The following is a 16,049-nucleotide window of genomic DNA, read 5'->3' on the forward strand; positions in this document are numbered from 1 at the left end:
CTGCAGATTGCACCTTTAGATACCAGCCAAAAATAAAATTATCCGTATCAAACGTATGTTGTTGGACAGAACTTTAAAAACTGAATGAGATTAAAAATTCACAACGTAAAAGCAGACCCCACCCCCCAAAAAATGAATAAATAAATAAACAAATTGAACAACCATCATGTTGTAAGAGGTCACTCGGGGCTTGTTGTTGGGGAATGACAGGATGCGCCCTAAACAGGGCTGTCAATTAAAAAAATTCACGTACAAACACAATTTCTGCTTAACAAGAGTTTCCTCTTTAAATATTACATTAAAAATATATTACAAATAAGAAAAACAATTTTGGACTATATCTGGACATCAAAGTATCTGTAAAAGAAATTTGCTTTAAACTATTGCATTTATATATATATATATATATATATATATATATATATATAAACCTCCAAGTGCAGTGAAAAGTATATATGAGTACACAAGCTATTGCCTATTTCTGTGCATTATTTCTAAAAAGAAAGTAATTAATTTGTGTATTTAGATAATAAAGTTTGACTTAAGATGTTTTTTTCTAACCTGTAAAGGAGAATCTGGTTCATCCAGGATGCTCTTCTCACTCTGCATTCGCTGCATGGTTCCTGTAGAACTGGGGTCCATTATCAGCACGTTCTGACTCCCAGCTCTGCCGAACTTACAGTCACTCTTTCTGGAGTCAGTGGTCCTGCACACCTCGTAATTGTACGTGTGTGGCAGAGTCCCTGTGCCCAAAGTGTCTGAGTAACGTGGAGGATAATATGGAATCACTGGGAGGCTGGAGTGATACAGGATGCGAGACTGTCTCCATCTGTAGATTTTGACGGAGATGATGACCACTAAACACGTGATGAAGAGGAAAGAAACCACAGCCAGAGCCAGCACTAAGTAAAAAGTCAGGTTGTCATTGTAATCCTTGTCGTGTGGAAAGTCTGTGAACTCCGACAGCACTTCAGGGAAGCTGTCCGCCACCGCCACGTTCACAATGACTGTAGCTGAACGAGACGGCTGCCCGTTGTCCTCCACGATCACAGTCAGTCTTTGTTTGAGCAAATCTTTCTCCGTCACTTGGCGGACAGTTCGGATTTCTCCATTCTGTGAGCCCACTTCAAACAGCACCCTGTCTGTGGCTTTCTGCAGTTTATAGGAGAGCCAGGCATTCTGTCCAGAGTCCACATCAACAGCCACCACTTTAGTCACCAGGTAGCCCACATCAGCTGAACGAGGCACCATTTCAGCCACCACAGAGCCAGCAGTCTGGACCGGATACAGAACCTGAGGCGGGTTATCGTTCTGGTCCTGGATCTGGATTTTCACTGTCACGTTGCTGCTGAGTGGAGGAGAGCCTCCGTCCTGCGCTTTGACGGAGAACCTGAAGTCTTTGATCTGCTCGTAGTCAAAAGAGCGCACTGCGTGGATGACTCCACTGTCAGCACTGACGGACACATATGAGGAGACTGGCACTCCGTTCACAGAGGAGTCCTCCAGAACGTAAGAAACATGCGCATTCTGCTTCCAGTCAGCGTCTGTGGCTTTCACTGTGAAAATAGACACACCTGGTGTGTTGTTTTCTACAATGTAGGCCTCATATGAGCTCCTCTCAAAGACAGGTGCGTTGTCATTCACATCAGAGATCTGTAAGGTGAGAGTGACGCTGCTGGAGAGGGAGGGGACTCCTTCATCAGAGCAGGTCACTGTGATGTTATACTCTGACGCTGTTTCTCTGTCTAATTCACTGTCTGTTTGTAAACTATAAAAATTATTTATGGTTGACTTCAACAAGAATGGGATGTTTTCATTCATTAAACATACAACTTTACCATTATCTCCAGAATCCAGATCTTCAATATGAATCATAGTAACAACTGTGTTTAGTTTTGCATCTTCTTGAATAACATTTGATTTAGACATTATGTTAATTTCAGGTTTGTTATCATTCACATCCTGAATATCAAGCAGTAATTTACACGAATCGGTCAATCCTCCATCATCAGTTGCTCCAATGGTTATTTCAAAATGCTTTGATTTTTCATAATCAATATTTTCAATTAAAATCACTTCTCCATTTTTTTCATGGATATCAAATAAATGCTTGTAATGTCCTACTGTATTAGTGATTGAATACGTAATCCTGCTGTTTGATCCTTGATCAGCATCTGAGGCTGTCACTGCAGCAACAACTGTTCCTTTAGGTGAATTCTCCGTAACTGTAGCTTTGTATGTTTGCTGCGTAAAAACTGGAGCGTTATCATTAACGTCTAAAACCGTGACGACGATCATCATTGTTCCTGACATCTGCGGCTCTCCTCCATCCACAGCCGTTAACACGAGAGAGATCTGCTCCTCTTTCTCTCGATCTAAAGGTTTCTGTAAAACCATCTCCACGTTTTTTGTTCCAGCTGCGGTATGGTGCGGGTTTAGAGCAAAATTATTGGTTGGTTTTAACTCGTAGCTTTGTACTCCGTTTTTTTCCACATCAAGATCTTCAGCTCTCGCTAAAAGAAATTTTGCACCAATTATTGCAGACTCGCTGATTCTAAATTTGACTGTCGTTTTCTCAAAAGCGGGTGCATTATCGTTGATATCTGTAATCTGGATGTTCACCGTGTAATGTTCCATCGGGTTCTCTAAAATGATCTGAAAATGTAAAGCACAAAGCGCAGTCTCTGCGCACAGCGCCTCTCTGTCGATCCTCTCTTTAACGAGGAGGACTCCTCTTTCTCTGTTCAGCTCCACGTACTCTCCGCTGTTCCTGCTGTAGATTTTAGCTTTTCCCGAAATCAAACGTTTCGTTTCCAAACCTAAATCCTGAGCAATGTTTCCCACAAGCGATCCTTTGGGCATTTCCTCTGGTATCGAGTAACTGACCTGTCCCAGCACGGAGGCGAGGGAGACGAGACACACGAACAACAGTACCCGCTGATTCATTGTTCTGTCCGATCTGTTTTCCTCGAAGCTTCCAGTAAATCCCCAAAACAGTTTTCCGTTTAAATTAGAATCCAAAACAAGATCAGCAACTACAAAAAATATTCCATTAAAGAAACCTATGAAACTATCAAAATTTCTCCCTTTTAATCATATAAATGCCCTTTTTGAACGGGCTCCGCCACCGTCTATCACAACGCCATTTCTCAGTGATGATCAACCGCCGGGCTGGCTCAAAAACACTCCTTCAATTTTTATTCCTCTGGTCAACAGCGGCACTAAGGGTCCAAACTATAAAACTGCAGGAGTTCAAAAGAAATAGCTGCATATGAGAACCTTTTTAATCTGTCAGCAATCGTTTCCCTCAGTTATTCAATACATGTATACGTATACATTTGTATACCCCCCCACACACAAATGAGTCACTCTTTTGTTATTCTTTTCGGATTTAAAATGACAGAAAGCAAAAAAAGAAGTTTATTTTAATTGCTTAAAACAAAAAACATAAAAGAGATTGATGACGGGTTTAAAACTGCTTAGGCAACTGATTATAATAATTACTATCTCAAAACAGAAGAAAAAGAAAAGAAAAACGATGAAAAATGAGGCATGTATTGTTCTATCCCATGCTTGAGCTTTAAAAAATAGACTAACTCCTGAATGGGAAAGTGAAACCTGTATAAGAAAACGTTTTCAATGGCTGCTGTTCGTGGTGCTGAAATAATTCATTGCAAATTCTACCAAAATCATCTATTAAACATTAAATTGCCTACTGGTTTTTATAATTTTTAATAAAATTCACATATTTGAACATGAAACAGTAGCATCCTATGTCTACGACCTAAAACACCAGTATAGGTAAAGTGCTCCTAAAGTGTGAGGATGAAGAAGCAAGTGTCCTCAATATGTCACTGTCCAAGGTGCTGAGGAATGCGTAAAGGGAAGTTCCAAAAACATAATTTTAAAGAAAAACTAACCCAAAGAACTGACCTCTAAAGGTGAGTCTGGTTCATCCAGGATGCTCTTCTCACTCTGCATCCGCTGCATGGTTCCTGTAGAACTGGGGTCCATTATCAGCACGTTCTGACTACCAGCTCTGCCAAACTTACAGTCACTCTTTCTGGAGTCAGTGGTCCTGCACACCTCGTAATTGTACGTGTGTGGCAGAGTCCCTGTTCCCAAAGTGTCTGAGTAACGTGGAGGATAATATGGAATCACTGGGAGGCTGGAGTGGTACAGGATGCGAGACTGTCTCCATCTGTAGATTTTGACGGAGATGATGACCACTAAACACGTGATGAAGAGGAAAGAAACCACAGCCAGAGCCAGCACTAAGTAAAAAGTCAGGTTGTCATTGTATTCCTTGTCGTGTGGAAAGTCAGTGAACTCCGACAGCACCTCAGGGAAGCTGTCCGCCACCGCCACGTTCACAATGACTGTAGCTGAGCGAGAGGGCTGCCCGTTATCCTCCACGATCACAGTCAGTCTTTGTTTGAGCAAATCTTTCTCCGTCACTTGGCGGACAGTTCGGATTTCTCCATTCTGTGAGCCCACTTCAAACAGCACCCTGTCTGTGGCTTTCTGCAGTTTATAGGAGAGCCAGGCATTCTGTCCAGAGTCCACATCAACAGCCACCACTTTAGTCACCAGGTAGCCCACATCAGCTGAACGAGGCACCATTTCAGCCACCACAGAGCCAGCAGTCTGGACCGGATACAGAACCTGAGGCGGGTTATCGTTCTGGTCCTGGATCTGGATTTTCACTGTCACGTTGCTGCTGAGTGGAGGAGAGCCTCCGTCCTGTGCTTTGACGCAGAAACGGAAGTCTTTGATCTGCTCGTAGTCAAAAGAGCGCACTGCGTGGATGACTCCACTGTCAGCACTTACTGACACATATGAGGAGACTGGCACTCCGTTCACAGAGGAGTCCTCCAGTATGTAAGAAACACGCGCATTCTGCTTCCAGTCAGCGTCTGTGGCTTTCACTGTGAAAATAGACACACCTGGTGTGTTGTTTTCTACAATGTAGGCCTCATATGAGCTCCTCTCAAAGACAGGTGCGTTGTCATTCACATCAGAGATCTGTAATGTGAGAGTGACGCTGCTGGAGAGGGAGGGGACTCCTTCATCAGAGCAGGTCACTGTGATGTTATACTCTGACGCTGTTTCTCTGTCTAATTCACCGTCTGTCCGTATGCTGTAAAAACCACTAGATGTATTTTCAATCATAAAAAGCGCGTTGTTCCTTAAATAACATTTAACTTGTCCGTTCTCTTCAGAGTCTGCATCATGAACATTCATGACTGCCACAATTGTTTGTGAGACAGAATCCTCTGGAATCGACTGGGTCTTTGACATCAAATCTATAACTGGGCTGTTATCATTTAAATCCACAATGTCAAGTATAATTTTACAAGAGTCACTCAGTCCACCTTGGTCCATTGCTTTTATGTTTAGCTGGTAATGCTTTGAATGTTCGTAATCGACGTTACCAATCAAACGCAGTTCTCCTTTTGTCTCGTGCATTTCAAATAAGTTCAAAATTCCCTCAACATTGTTCGATATAGAGTAATTTATGACACCATTTATTCCTTTATCTTTATCTGTGGCTGTTACTGTAATTAATAAAGTCCCTTTTGGAGAATTTTCCGTTAAAGTACCCTTGTATGTCGGCTGCGTAAACAATGGCGCATTGTCGTTGGCATCCAGCACAGTTACGTGTATTTGCACTGTCCCTGACATCTGGGGGTTTCCTCCATCAAAAGCGGTTAAGGTCAGACTCAAATGTTCATCCTTCTCTCTATCAAGAGGTTTTTCTAGAACCATCTCGACCTCTTTTCCGCCATCAGCGGAATCTGCGAGTTTTAGAGCAAAATGATTTGTAGGATCAAGGGAATAGCTTTGGAGCGCATTTGTTCCGACATCCGAATCCACTGCTTTCTCCAGTATAAATTTAGCTCCTCTGGCAGCTGACTCGCTGATCTCAAACAGCATTTTATCCATTTTGAAAATAGGGGCGTTGTCATTAATATCCTTTATTTCTATTGTAACCCGATAAAACTCTATGGGGTTTTCTAAAATGATTTGAAAATGTAAAGCGCACGGAGTGGCTTGTTTGCACAAAGCCTCCCTATCTATTCTCTCCCGAATGAGGAGGAGTCCTCTGTCTGTGTTCAGTTCGATGTATTCTGCGCTGTTTCCAACATGAAGGCGAGCATTTCCCGTTTTCAGCCTTTTTATGTCTAAACCTAAATCTTGTGCTATGTTACCAACTAAAGATCCTTTCGACATTTCCTCTGGAATAGAATAGCTGATCTGCCCGTGCACGAGACAAAGAGGGAGCGTTGAGAAAAGCAACAGTACTTGCCACCCCATTGTTTCAGTCAGCAGCATTGTAACGGAAGGAGTCAAACGTATTCCAGAAAAATCCAAAGGTATTCCACACAGCAGAAGAAGGGGAAAAGGACACAGATTCTCGGATTAACTTTTTTGAAAATCCAAAATAAAGAGATCTGAGAGACTAACAGCGTAACGTCTAAACCGTTGAGACGTCAAAATCTAAATGGCGTGCTCGGGGGTAGTCATGCACTCTGCAGAAAATATGGGCTACCACACGCTGGTCAACAGCGTCCCTAAGAGTGAAAAACGGGCAACTACATAAGACACATTCAACACAAAGTCTTCTGTAAAAAGAAAAACAATATGAAAAGAATCAACCTTATGGAATACTGTTGTGATTTAAATGACTATCAAAGACGAATGTCTAAATAAGAAAGGAAAACGAAACACATTGTACCCTTAACGAAAATATTTGAAGAAGATAAAATAAAATAAAAACAAAGAAGAAATGGGGTAATGCATTTTACATTTTCTATAAGCAACTGTGAAAATTTCATAAGTCTGTAAAAGATTATATGATTGTATATGTTGACAATTAATAGACTTATTAATTATTAATTAACAGTTTCGTTTCCAAGCAAATTCAACTAACTTGAAAATTCTAAAATCACTAATATGAAAAGTCACTGATAGGAAAAAAAGAATTGAATAGAATAGAATAGAACAGAAAAGAACAGAAAAGAATAGATTTAAGGTGAAGAGAATAGAAGACTAACCTCTAAAGGAGATTCTGGTTCATCCAGGATGCACTTTTCTTTCCTTATATGTGGCACTGTTCCTGTTGAACTGGGATCCATTATCAGCACGTTCTGACTCCCAGGCCTGCCGAACTTACAGTCACTCTTTCTGGAGTCAGTGGTCCTGCACACCTCGTAATTGTACGTATGTGGCAGAGTCCCTGTTCCCAAAGTGTCTGAGTAACGTGGAGGATAATATGGAATCACTGGGAGGCTGGAGTGGTACAGGATGCGAGACTGTCTCCATCTGTAGATTTTGACGGAGATGATGACCACTAAACACGTGATGAAGAGGAAAGACACCACAGCAAGAGCGAGCACTAAGTAAAAAGTCAGGTTGTCATTGTAATCCTTGTCGTGTGGAAAGTCAGTGAACTCCGACAGCACTTCAGGGAAACTGTCCGCCACCGCCACGTTCACAATGACTGTAGCTGAGCGAGACGGCTGCCCGTTGTCCTCCACGATCACAGTCAGTCTTTGTTTGAGCAAATCTTTCTCCGTCACTTGGCGGACAGTTCGGATTTCTCCATTCTGTGAGCCCACTTCAAACAGCGCCCTGTCTGTGGCTTTCTGCAGTTTATAGGAGAGCCAGGCATTCTGTCCAGAGTCCACATCAACAGCCACCACTTTAGTCACCAGGTAGCCCACATCAGCTGAACGAGGAACCATTTCAGCCACCACAGAGCCAGCAGTCTGGACCGGATACAGAACCTGAGGCGGGTTATCGTTCTGGTCCTGGATCTGGATTTTCACTGTTACGTTGCTGCTGAGTGGAGGAGAACCTCCATCCTGCGCTTTGACGCAGAACCGGAAGTCTTTGATCTGCTCGTAGTCAAAAGAGCGCACTGCGTGGATGACTCCACTGTCAGCACTGACGGACACATATGAGGACATTGGCACTCCGTTCACAGAGGAGTCCTCCAGTATGTAAGAAACACGCGCATTCTGCTTCCAGTCAGCGTCTGTGGCTTTCACTGTGAAAATAGACACACCTGGTGTGTTGTTTTCTACAATGTAGGCCTCATATGAGCTCCTCTCAAAAACAGGTGCGTTGTCATTCACATCAGAGATCTGTAAGGTGAGAGTGACGCTGCTGGAGAGGGAGGGGACTCCTTCATCAGAGCAGGTCACTGTGATGTTATACTCTGACGCTGTTTCTCTGTCTAATTCACTGTCTGTTAAAAGGTTATATATATTATTTGTTGATGAAATTAAACTAAATGGTTCCTTATCGTTAATAGAACATTCCACTCTTCCGTTTTCTCCGGAGTCTAAATCATCAATATTAATCATTGTAACTACAGTGTTTACTTGGGCATTTTCAGATATAACGTTTGTTTTTGACATTATGTTGATTTCTGGTTTGTTATCATTTATGTCTTTAACATCAACCAATACTTTACACGAGTCCGTGAGTCCTCCGCTGTCACTAGCAAGTAAATTGATTTCAAAATGTTTCGATTTCTCAAAGTCGACGTCATCAATTAAACAAATTTGTCCATTTTCCTCATTGACATTGAACGCTCTTCTTACGTTATCTAACGTGTTAGTGATTGAATACGTAATCCTGCTGTTTGATCCTTGATCAGCATCTGAGGCTGTCACTGCAGCAACAACTGTTCCTTTAGGTGAATTCTCCGTAACTGTAGCTTTGTATGTTTGCTGCGTAAAAACTGGAGCGTTATCATTAACGTCTAAAACCGTGACGACGATCATCATTGTTCCTGACATCTGCGGCTCTCCTCCATCCACTGCCGTTAACACGAGAGAGATCTGCTCCTCTTTCTCTCGATCTAAAGGTTTCTGTAAAACCATCTCCACGCTTCTCTGACTGTGTGTATTGCTCTGAGGCTTAACAATAAAATGATCAGCTGGTTTTAAAACGTAGTTTTGTAAATCATTTGTTCCAACATCAAGATCCACAGCCCTTTCGAGCACAAATTTTGCACCGATCACGGCAGACTCGCTGATTTTAAAATTCATTTTAGTTTTCTCAAAAACAGGTGCATTATCGTTGATATCTGTAATTTGAATATTCACCGTGTAATGTTCCATCGGGTTCTCTAAAATGATCTGAAAATGTAAAGCACAAAGCGCAGTCTCTGCGCACAGCGCCTCTCTGTCGATCCTCTCTTTAACGAGGAGGACTCCTCTTTCTCTGTTCAGCTCCATGTACTCTCCGCTGTTCCTGCTGTAGATTTTAGCTTTTCCCGAAATCAAACGTTTCATTTCCAAACCTAAATCCTGAGCGATGTTTCCCACAAGCGATCCTTTGGGCATTTCCTCTGGTATCGAGTAACTGACCTGTCCCAGCACGGAGGCGAGGGAGACGAGACACACGAACAACAGTACCCGCTGATTCATTGTTCTGTCCGATCTTTTCCTCGAAGCTTCTAGTGAATCTCAAAAAGAGAAATTTCTGTTTAAACTAGAATCCAAAACAAAATCAACAACTTAGAAAACCATCCCCTCATAAAAGTCTCCTAAAAATATCAGTATTTCTCCGTTTTGTCATGATAAATCCTCTTCGCCAAACGGGCTCCGCCACAGTCTGTCACTACGCCATTACTAACTCGGTGATGTTAGACCGGCGCGCAGTCTTAAAAACCCACCTTCAGTTATCAACCCTCTGGTCAACAGCGGCACTAAGGGTCCAAACTATAAAACTGCAGGACGGATCAAAAAAAAGCCGCATACCAGGATTTTTTGTTTTTATTAATAAGCAAACCTTTTCTGATTCACTTATAATCTTCCGCACCAACAGACCCCACCCCCTCAAAAAGATTTTATATTTTTTTCTTAATTTCTATTTTTTATAAAGACAGAACGCAACAAAAGAGGCAACTGAACTGATTTGCTAAAAATAAAAAAAAAAGATAAAGAAAGGGGGCAACGTCTTTTAGGCCACCATTGTAAAAAAGAAAAAAAGAAAAAATTGAATACACTAAGAATGAAGGAGAAGGGCAAAAATAGTAAGGTTGAGGAATAAGAACTGTTTGATTATTTGTTTGACCTAAAACATAACACTAACTCCTAACAAAATGCATCAATGCCACACGGGGAAAAGATTGGTCAGGCTGCTATCCGTGGTCCTGAAATGATCCAAATCAGGCCGTTTGGAATCAGAAAATAGATACACAATTAGCAATAATAATTTCTTTTGAAAGTATTTAATCTTTCAGTTAAACCTCCTAGAATTGCAATAACCTGTATAATTCAACCAAAAAATGCTACAAACTTTAAGATTAAATTAATACCTATATTAAACGATAACAAAATATTAGTTTTAGGTCGACAACTTTCAGTAACATTGCACTTACAGTCACTTAAAGTATAAATACATCTTTAAAGGTAATTTGTAGATTAAACAGTGTTTAAGTCTTAATTTTAATAGAGACTTTAGAATTGTTTTCTTCCAGCTTCAAAAGGTTTATTCTTTTGCTGTTCTAAAGGAAAAAACAAACAAACAAATAAACAAAAAAAAAACATCACAGACGTGTATAATTAAGTTAGGCGTTTGAATGGAGTGTTTAAAAAAAATAACACGTAGAACAAATGCAATTAAACAACAGTAAAAGACCAAAAAAACTTTAACTTAGATTAAGCAAAGTATTAAGTGAAACGCTCAAAGTTATGTGTACTAACTGCAGCGATATTCTATAATTAATAAACGCTGAGAACACGGTAGAAATGTAGGGAAAAAAAACACTAAATTAAATAATCATGAAAAAATAATTCATCCAGGGTATACATTCTCAAAGCGATTATGTTATACAAAAACAAATTCGAAAACTATTTAAATATACATTTTGTGTGGGAAAGCATTTCTTTAAAGAAAAAAAAGGCAAGCAAAAAGCTGTCAATATAATATCGTCTCTGTCCGAGGTACTGAACATGTGTTATAAAAGAGGACGAAAACTATTAAAATATCTCTACTTGGATTCTTGTTTTTTACTACCTAAAACATCATTACGAATAAAGTGCTATACACGTGTGGCGGAAAAAATGTTCAAAAAACAAAACAAACACACATAAACAAACAAAACACAACCAAATCTGTCGTTGTCCAAGGTGCTGAAGATTTTGTGATAGCACATGACTGATTTTATAGAACAATCTACTCAAAATAACTGACCTCTAGAGGAGAGTCTGGTTCATCCAGGATGCTCTTCTCACTCTGCATCCGCTGCATGGTTCCTGTAGAACTGGGGTCCATTATCAGCACGTTCTGACTCCCAGCTCTGCCAAACTTACAGTCACTCTTTCTGGAGTCAGTGGTTCTGCACACCTCGTAATTGTACGTGTGTGGCAGAGTCCCTGTGCCCAAAGTGTCTGAGTAACGTGGAGGATAATATGGAATCACTGGGAGGCTGGAGTGGTACAGGATGCGAGACTGTCTCCATCTGTAGATTTTGACAGAGATGATGACCACTAAACACGTGATGAAGAGGAAAGAAACCACAGCCAGAGCTAGCACTAAGTAAAAAGTCAGGTTGTCATTGTATTCCTTGTCGTGTGGAAAGTCAGTGAACTCCGACAGCACTTCAGGGAAGCTGTCCGCCACCGCCACGTTCACAATGACTGTAGCTGAACGAGAGGGCTGCCCGTTGTCCTCCACGATCACAGTCAGTCTTTGTTTGAGCAAATCTTTCTCCGTCACTTGGCGGACAGTTCGGATTTCTCCATTCTGTGAGCCCACTTCAAACAGCGCCCTGTCTGTGGCTTTCTGCAGTTTATAGGAGAGCCAGGCATTCTGTCCAGAGTCCACATCAACAGCCACCACTTTAGTCACCAGGTAGCCCACATCAGCTGAACGAGGCACCATTTCAGCCACCACAGAGCCAGCAGTCTGGACCGGATACAGAACCTGAGGCGGGTTATCGTTCTGGTCCTGGATCTGGATTTTCACTGTCACGTTGCTGCTGAGTGGAGGAGAGCCTCCGTCCTGTGCTTTGACGCAGAAGCGGAAGTCTTTGATCTGCTCGTAGTCAAAAGAGCGCACTGCGTGGATGACTCCACTGTCAGCACTGACGGACACATATGAGGAGACTGGCACTCCGTTCACAGAGGAGTCCTCCAGTATGTAAGAAACACGCGCATTCTGCTTCCAGTCAGCGTCTGTGGCTTTCACTGTGAAAATAGACACACCTGGTGTGTTGTTTTCTACAATGTAGGCCTCATATGAGCTCCTCTCAAAGACAGGTGCGTTGTCATTCACATCAGAGATCTGTAAGGTGAGAGTGACGCTGCTGGAGAGGGAAGGGACTCCTTCATCAGAGCAGGTCACTGTGATGTTATACTCTGACGCTGTTTCTCTGTCTAATTCACTGTCCGTTTGTAAACTATAAAAATTATTTATGGTTGACTTCAACAAGAATGGGATGTTTTCATTCATTAAACATTGAACTTTACCATTATTTCCAGAATCCAGATCTTCAATATGAATCATTGTAACAACAGTGTTTAATTTGGCATTTTCTGGAATAATATTTGATTTAGACATTATGTTAATTTCGGGTTTGTTATCATTTATGTCCAGAACATCTACAATTAATTTACAAGAAGCTGTCAGTCCTCCATCGTCAGTGGCTCCAACAGTGATTTGAAAACTTTTTGATTTTTCATAATCAATTTTTTCATTTAAAATCACTTTCCCATTTTCCTTGTTGATTTCAAACAAATTACGGAAATTACCTACTCTATTAGTGATTGAATACGTAATCCTGCTGTTTGATCCTTGATCTGCATCTGAGGCTGTCACTGCAGCAACAACTGTTCCTTTAGGTGAATTCTCAGTAACTGTAACTTTGTATGTTTGCTGCGTAAAAACTGGAGCGTTATCATTAACGTCTAAAACCGTGACGACGATCATCATTGTTCCTGACATCTGCGGCTCTCCTCCATCCACAGCCGTTAACATGAGAGAGATCTGCTCCTCTTTCTCTCGATCTAAAGGTTTCTGTAAAACCATCTCCACGTTTTTTGTTCCATCGGGATTACTGTGCAGGTTTAGATCAAAATTATTAGTTGGTTTTAATTCATATCTTTGAACGGCATTGTTTTCTACATCAGAATCTTCAGCTGTTGCTAATTCAAATTTTGCACCAATTATTGCAGACTCGCTGATTCTAAATTCGACCGTCGTTTTCTCAAAAGCAGGTGCATTATCGTTGATGTCTGTAATCTGAATATTCACCGTGTAATGTTCCATCGGGTTCTCTAAAATGATCTGAAAATGTAAAGCACAAAGCGCAGTCTCTGCGCACAGCGCCTCTCTGTCGATCCTCTCTTTAACGAGGAGGACTCCTCTTTCTCTGTTCAGCTCCACGTACTCTCCGCTGTTCCTGCTGTAGATTTTAGCTTTTCCCGAAATCAAACGTTTCATTTCCAAACCTAAATCCTGAGCGATGTTTCCTACCAGCGATCCTTTTGGCATTTCCTCTGGAATCGAGTAACTGACCTGTCCCAGCACGGAGGCGAGGGAGACGAGACACACGAACAACAGTACCCGCTGATTCATTGTTCTGTCCGATCTGTATCCTCGAAGCTTCCAGCAAGTTTCGTAAACAGATTTTAGCATCAGCTAAATTCCAAAACAACATGGAATAATAGGATTTCCATCCCTCCAAAAGAAATCATTTCAAATAGTAAAAAAAAGATCGAATATCTTTTTCACTAAATTCCTTAATCAAAATGGCTCCACCGTCGCCTGTCCTCTGGAGTGTATTATGTGGATGTTAGACTGGTGGGGTGGTTTAAAAAGCAGTCTCTCAGTTATCAACACTCTGGTCAACAGCGGCGCTAAGAGTCCAAACCACAAAACTACAAAAAGCATTCAAATCATCAGCTGAGCAGTGAACAAATTTCTTTCAGCAAGCAAACAAATTATAATTGATGCATTCAATATAATAGCCCAAACGATGAACTCCGTTTCTGAAAACATATTATTTCACTTATGATCCTTTAAACACGAACATTTGGGACACTGAAAACTATTTTTTAAATCAAAGGCAGAGGGGGGAGTGCTGGAGAGCCAATTAGAGAGCAGGAATAAACAAACAAGCAAAAAACAAACATTTTAGTATAAATGTTACTATAAAGTCAGCAAAACATTTGTTGCGTCCCAGTGCCTGGATTTTCTTTTTGCATCCAAAACATTTATATTTACAACTAACCTCAGGGTGAGAAAAATAAGGGAAAAAACACAGCACTAGATATTGCCGAACATAGTTTAGTAAAGTTGCTTTTAATTGCACTGAATTGTATTAAAGATACCTCATGAGATCACACCATTAACACTCCAAAAATCTTTGTTTCTTCATAAAATATAGTGTTTTTACTATTTCTTTCTTTAAATAAACGTCATTTTAGAAGGGAAATCCTATTATCAGTGCATTAAATTAATTTGATTTAAATTTTTACTAATAAAAACAAGAGGTTAAAATGGGATAAATAACTTTTTTGGCTTTCACTTTTACAGTTTTTTTTAGTCGTGTTGGTGCAATTCTCACAACAGAAAGAACTTTGCACAAATTGCAACCTCCATAACATGTAGTTTTCTGAACGCAACCTAGTGTCGGTTTCATATTTATTTTATCCAATAGCATATGCTTTGGGACACAGTACAAGTACAGATCCTTTAAAAAATGATAACTTTTTACTTCCTTTTGATCATTCTTAATTTGTTTTAATCATGTCTCTAAACTTGTGTACAGGAGGAATAGTCATTGCTTATAAAAATAATAATCTTCATTTTATTGCTTGGATCAGTGCACACTGAACTGTTAAACATTTTGTTAAACATCATCTGCATTCATTAAAAAAGTTTTTTTGTCTTTCCATGAAAATGTCCATAAGTAACTTTTCAAAGGTAATGCCTCACATTGATGAAAAGGGATGTTGGAACTAGCAATTGAAACCAATGAAAAGCCTCTCCTTCACAGTAACTAACAGTTGAATCACATAAACCCCCCTTTTACAAAGACTGTAAACCAAGTGACAGGATTGGCATGAAGTGCAAACTGTATCAATAAAACTGCAATAAATGGAAGGTCAGTCTCGTGAAAAGGTGTGAGGCTGGGTGGAGGAAGGGGAAAAAAACGACGAAGAAGAGGTCAACCACATAGACAGATTGCTGATTAAATCTGGGCAACACTTGTGGATCACGTGGTAAATGATGGCCACAAAATGGCTGGTCAAAGGGTGCAGCTAAGTGTTGGGAGAACCACTGTCAGTTAAGTTGTTCAGATTTTAGATTCCATTACGAGATCAGGCGAGTAATCTGTATTTTAGGGTTATTCAGCACTAGTTAGTTTGCTCTGTACTATCACACAAAAGGCTTGCATTGGAAAATGACCTGGTAACCTTCAGGTAGACTCACAGTCTACTACAACTGCAGGTAAGAGTTTTGTGGCATGTGCTGTTTTGTAATGGTAAAGACACTAGTATTATACTACAGTACTGTAACGATTCAACATGTCTATATATCTATCTCTCTCTCTCTATATATATATATATCTATATCTATATATATCTATATCTATATATATACATTCATACATATACACATATATATACATATACAGAGAAAGGTGTCTCGTCCTGAGCATTGATGGATATCACCAGACAGCAGAAGGTAGATGGCAATGACCAAAGCAAGGCTTTGTTGCGGCTTTATTTTAATTTCAGAGAGCGTTTTTATACGCCTGTAGAGATGTGGATGGACGAAGGTGGTAGCCAGGGAAAGTTTCCCGAGTCCGAAATGTTTGTTTGGTTTGAATTCCGTTTTTAGTCGCATTTATGATGTGTTATTACTGCTGTTTAATACATTGAGTTTTAAAGTTTGACAGTTGCCACTATACTTTTAACTATAAAGCAATACATAAACAAGCAGAGCTGCGACTACACCTGCTGAACCTGGCATCTTGGCATTATTGTTTCTTCAGTTCAAAGCTGTCTAACGGGAAAATA

At 40.5% G+C, this 16,049-nt stretch overlaps 1 protein-coding gene across 29 annotated transcripts in view; it reads right to left on the reverse strand.

The window, feature by feature from the left end:
• The window catches only part of LOC101169865 (protocadherin gamma-C5), a 307,671-nt gene that overhangs the window by 80,583 nt on the left and 211,039 nt on the right, over nt 1-16,049 (reverse strand). Inside the window, exon 1 of one of the 29 annotated variants that reach the window (XM_078954139.1) lies at nt 11,215-15,574. The exons of 25 other annotated variants lie outside the window; for them this stretch is intronic. In XM_078954139.1, coding sequence (XP_078810265.1) covers nt 11,215-13,659 — 2,445 coding nt within the window. In that variant the 5' untranslated portion in view covers nt 13,660-15,574. Of the gene's footprint in view, nt 1-561; nt 2,881-3,933; nt 6,600-7,058; nt 9,856-11,214; nt 15,575-16,049 lie in introns of those variants that run through there. 3 more of the 29 variants (XM_078954157.1, XM_078954145.1, XM_078954165.1) reach the window with 3 other exon arrangements.

The sequence above is a fragment of the Oryzias latipes genome, chromosome 10 (assembly GCF_053564925.1).
Source record: "Oryzias latipes strain Hd-rR chromosome 10, Olatipes_Hd-rR_3.1".
Lineage (NCBI taxonomy): Eukaryota > Metazoa > Chordata > Actinopteri > Beloniformes > Adrianichthyidae > Oryzias > Oryzias latipes.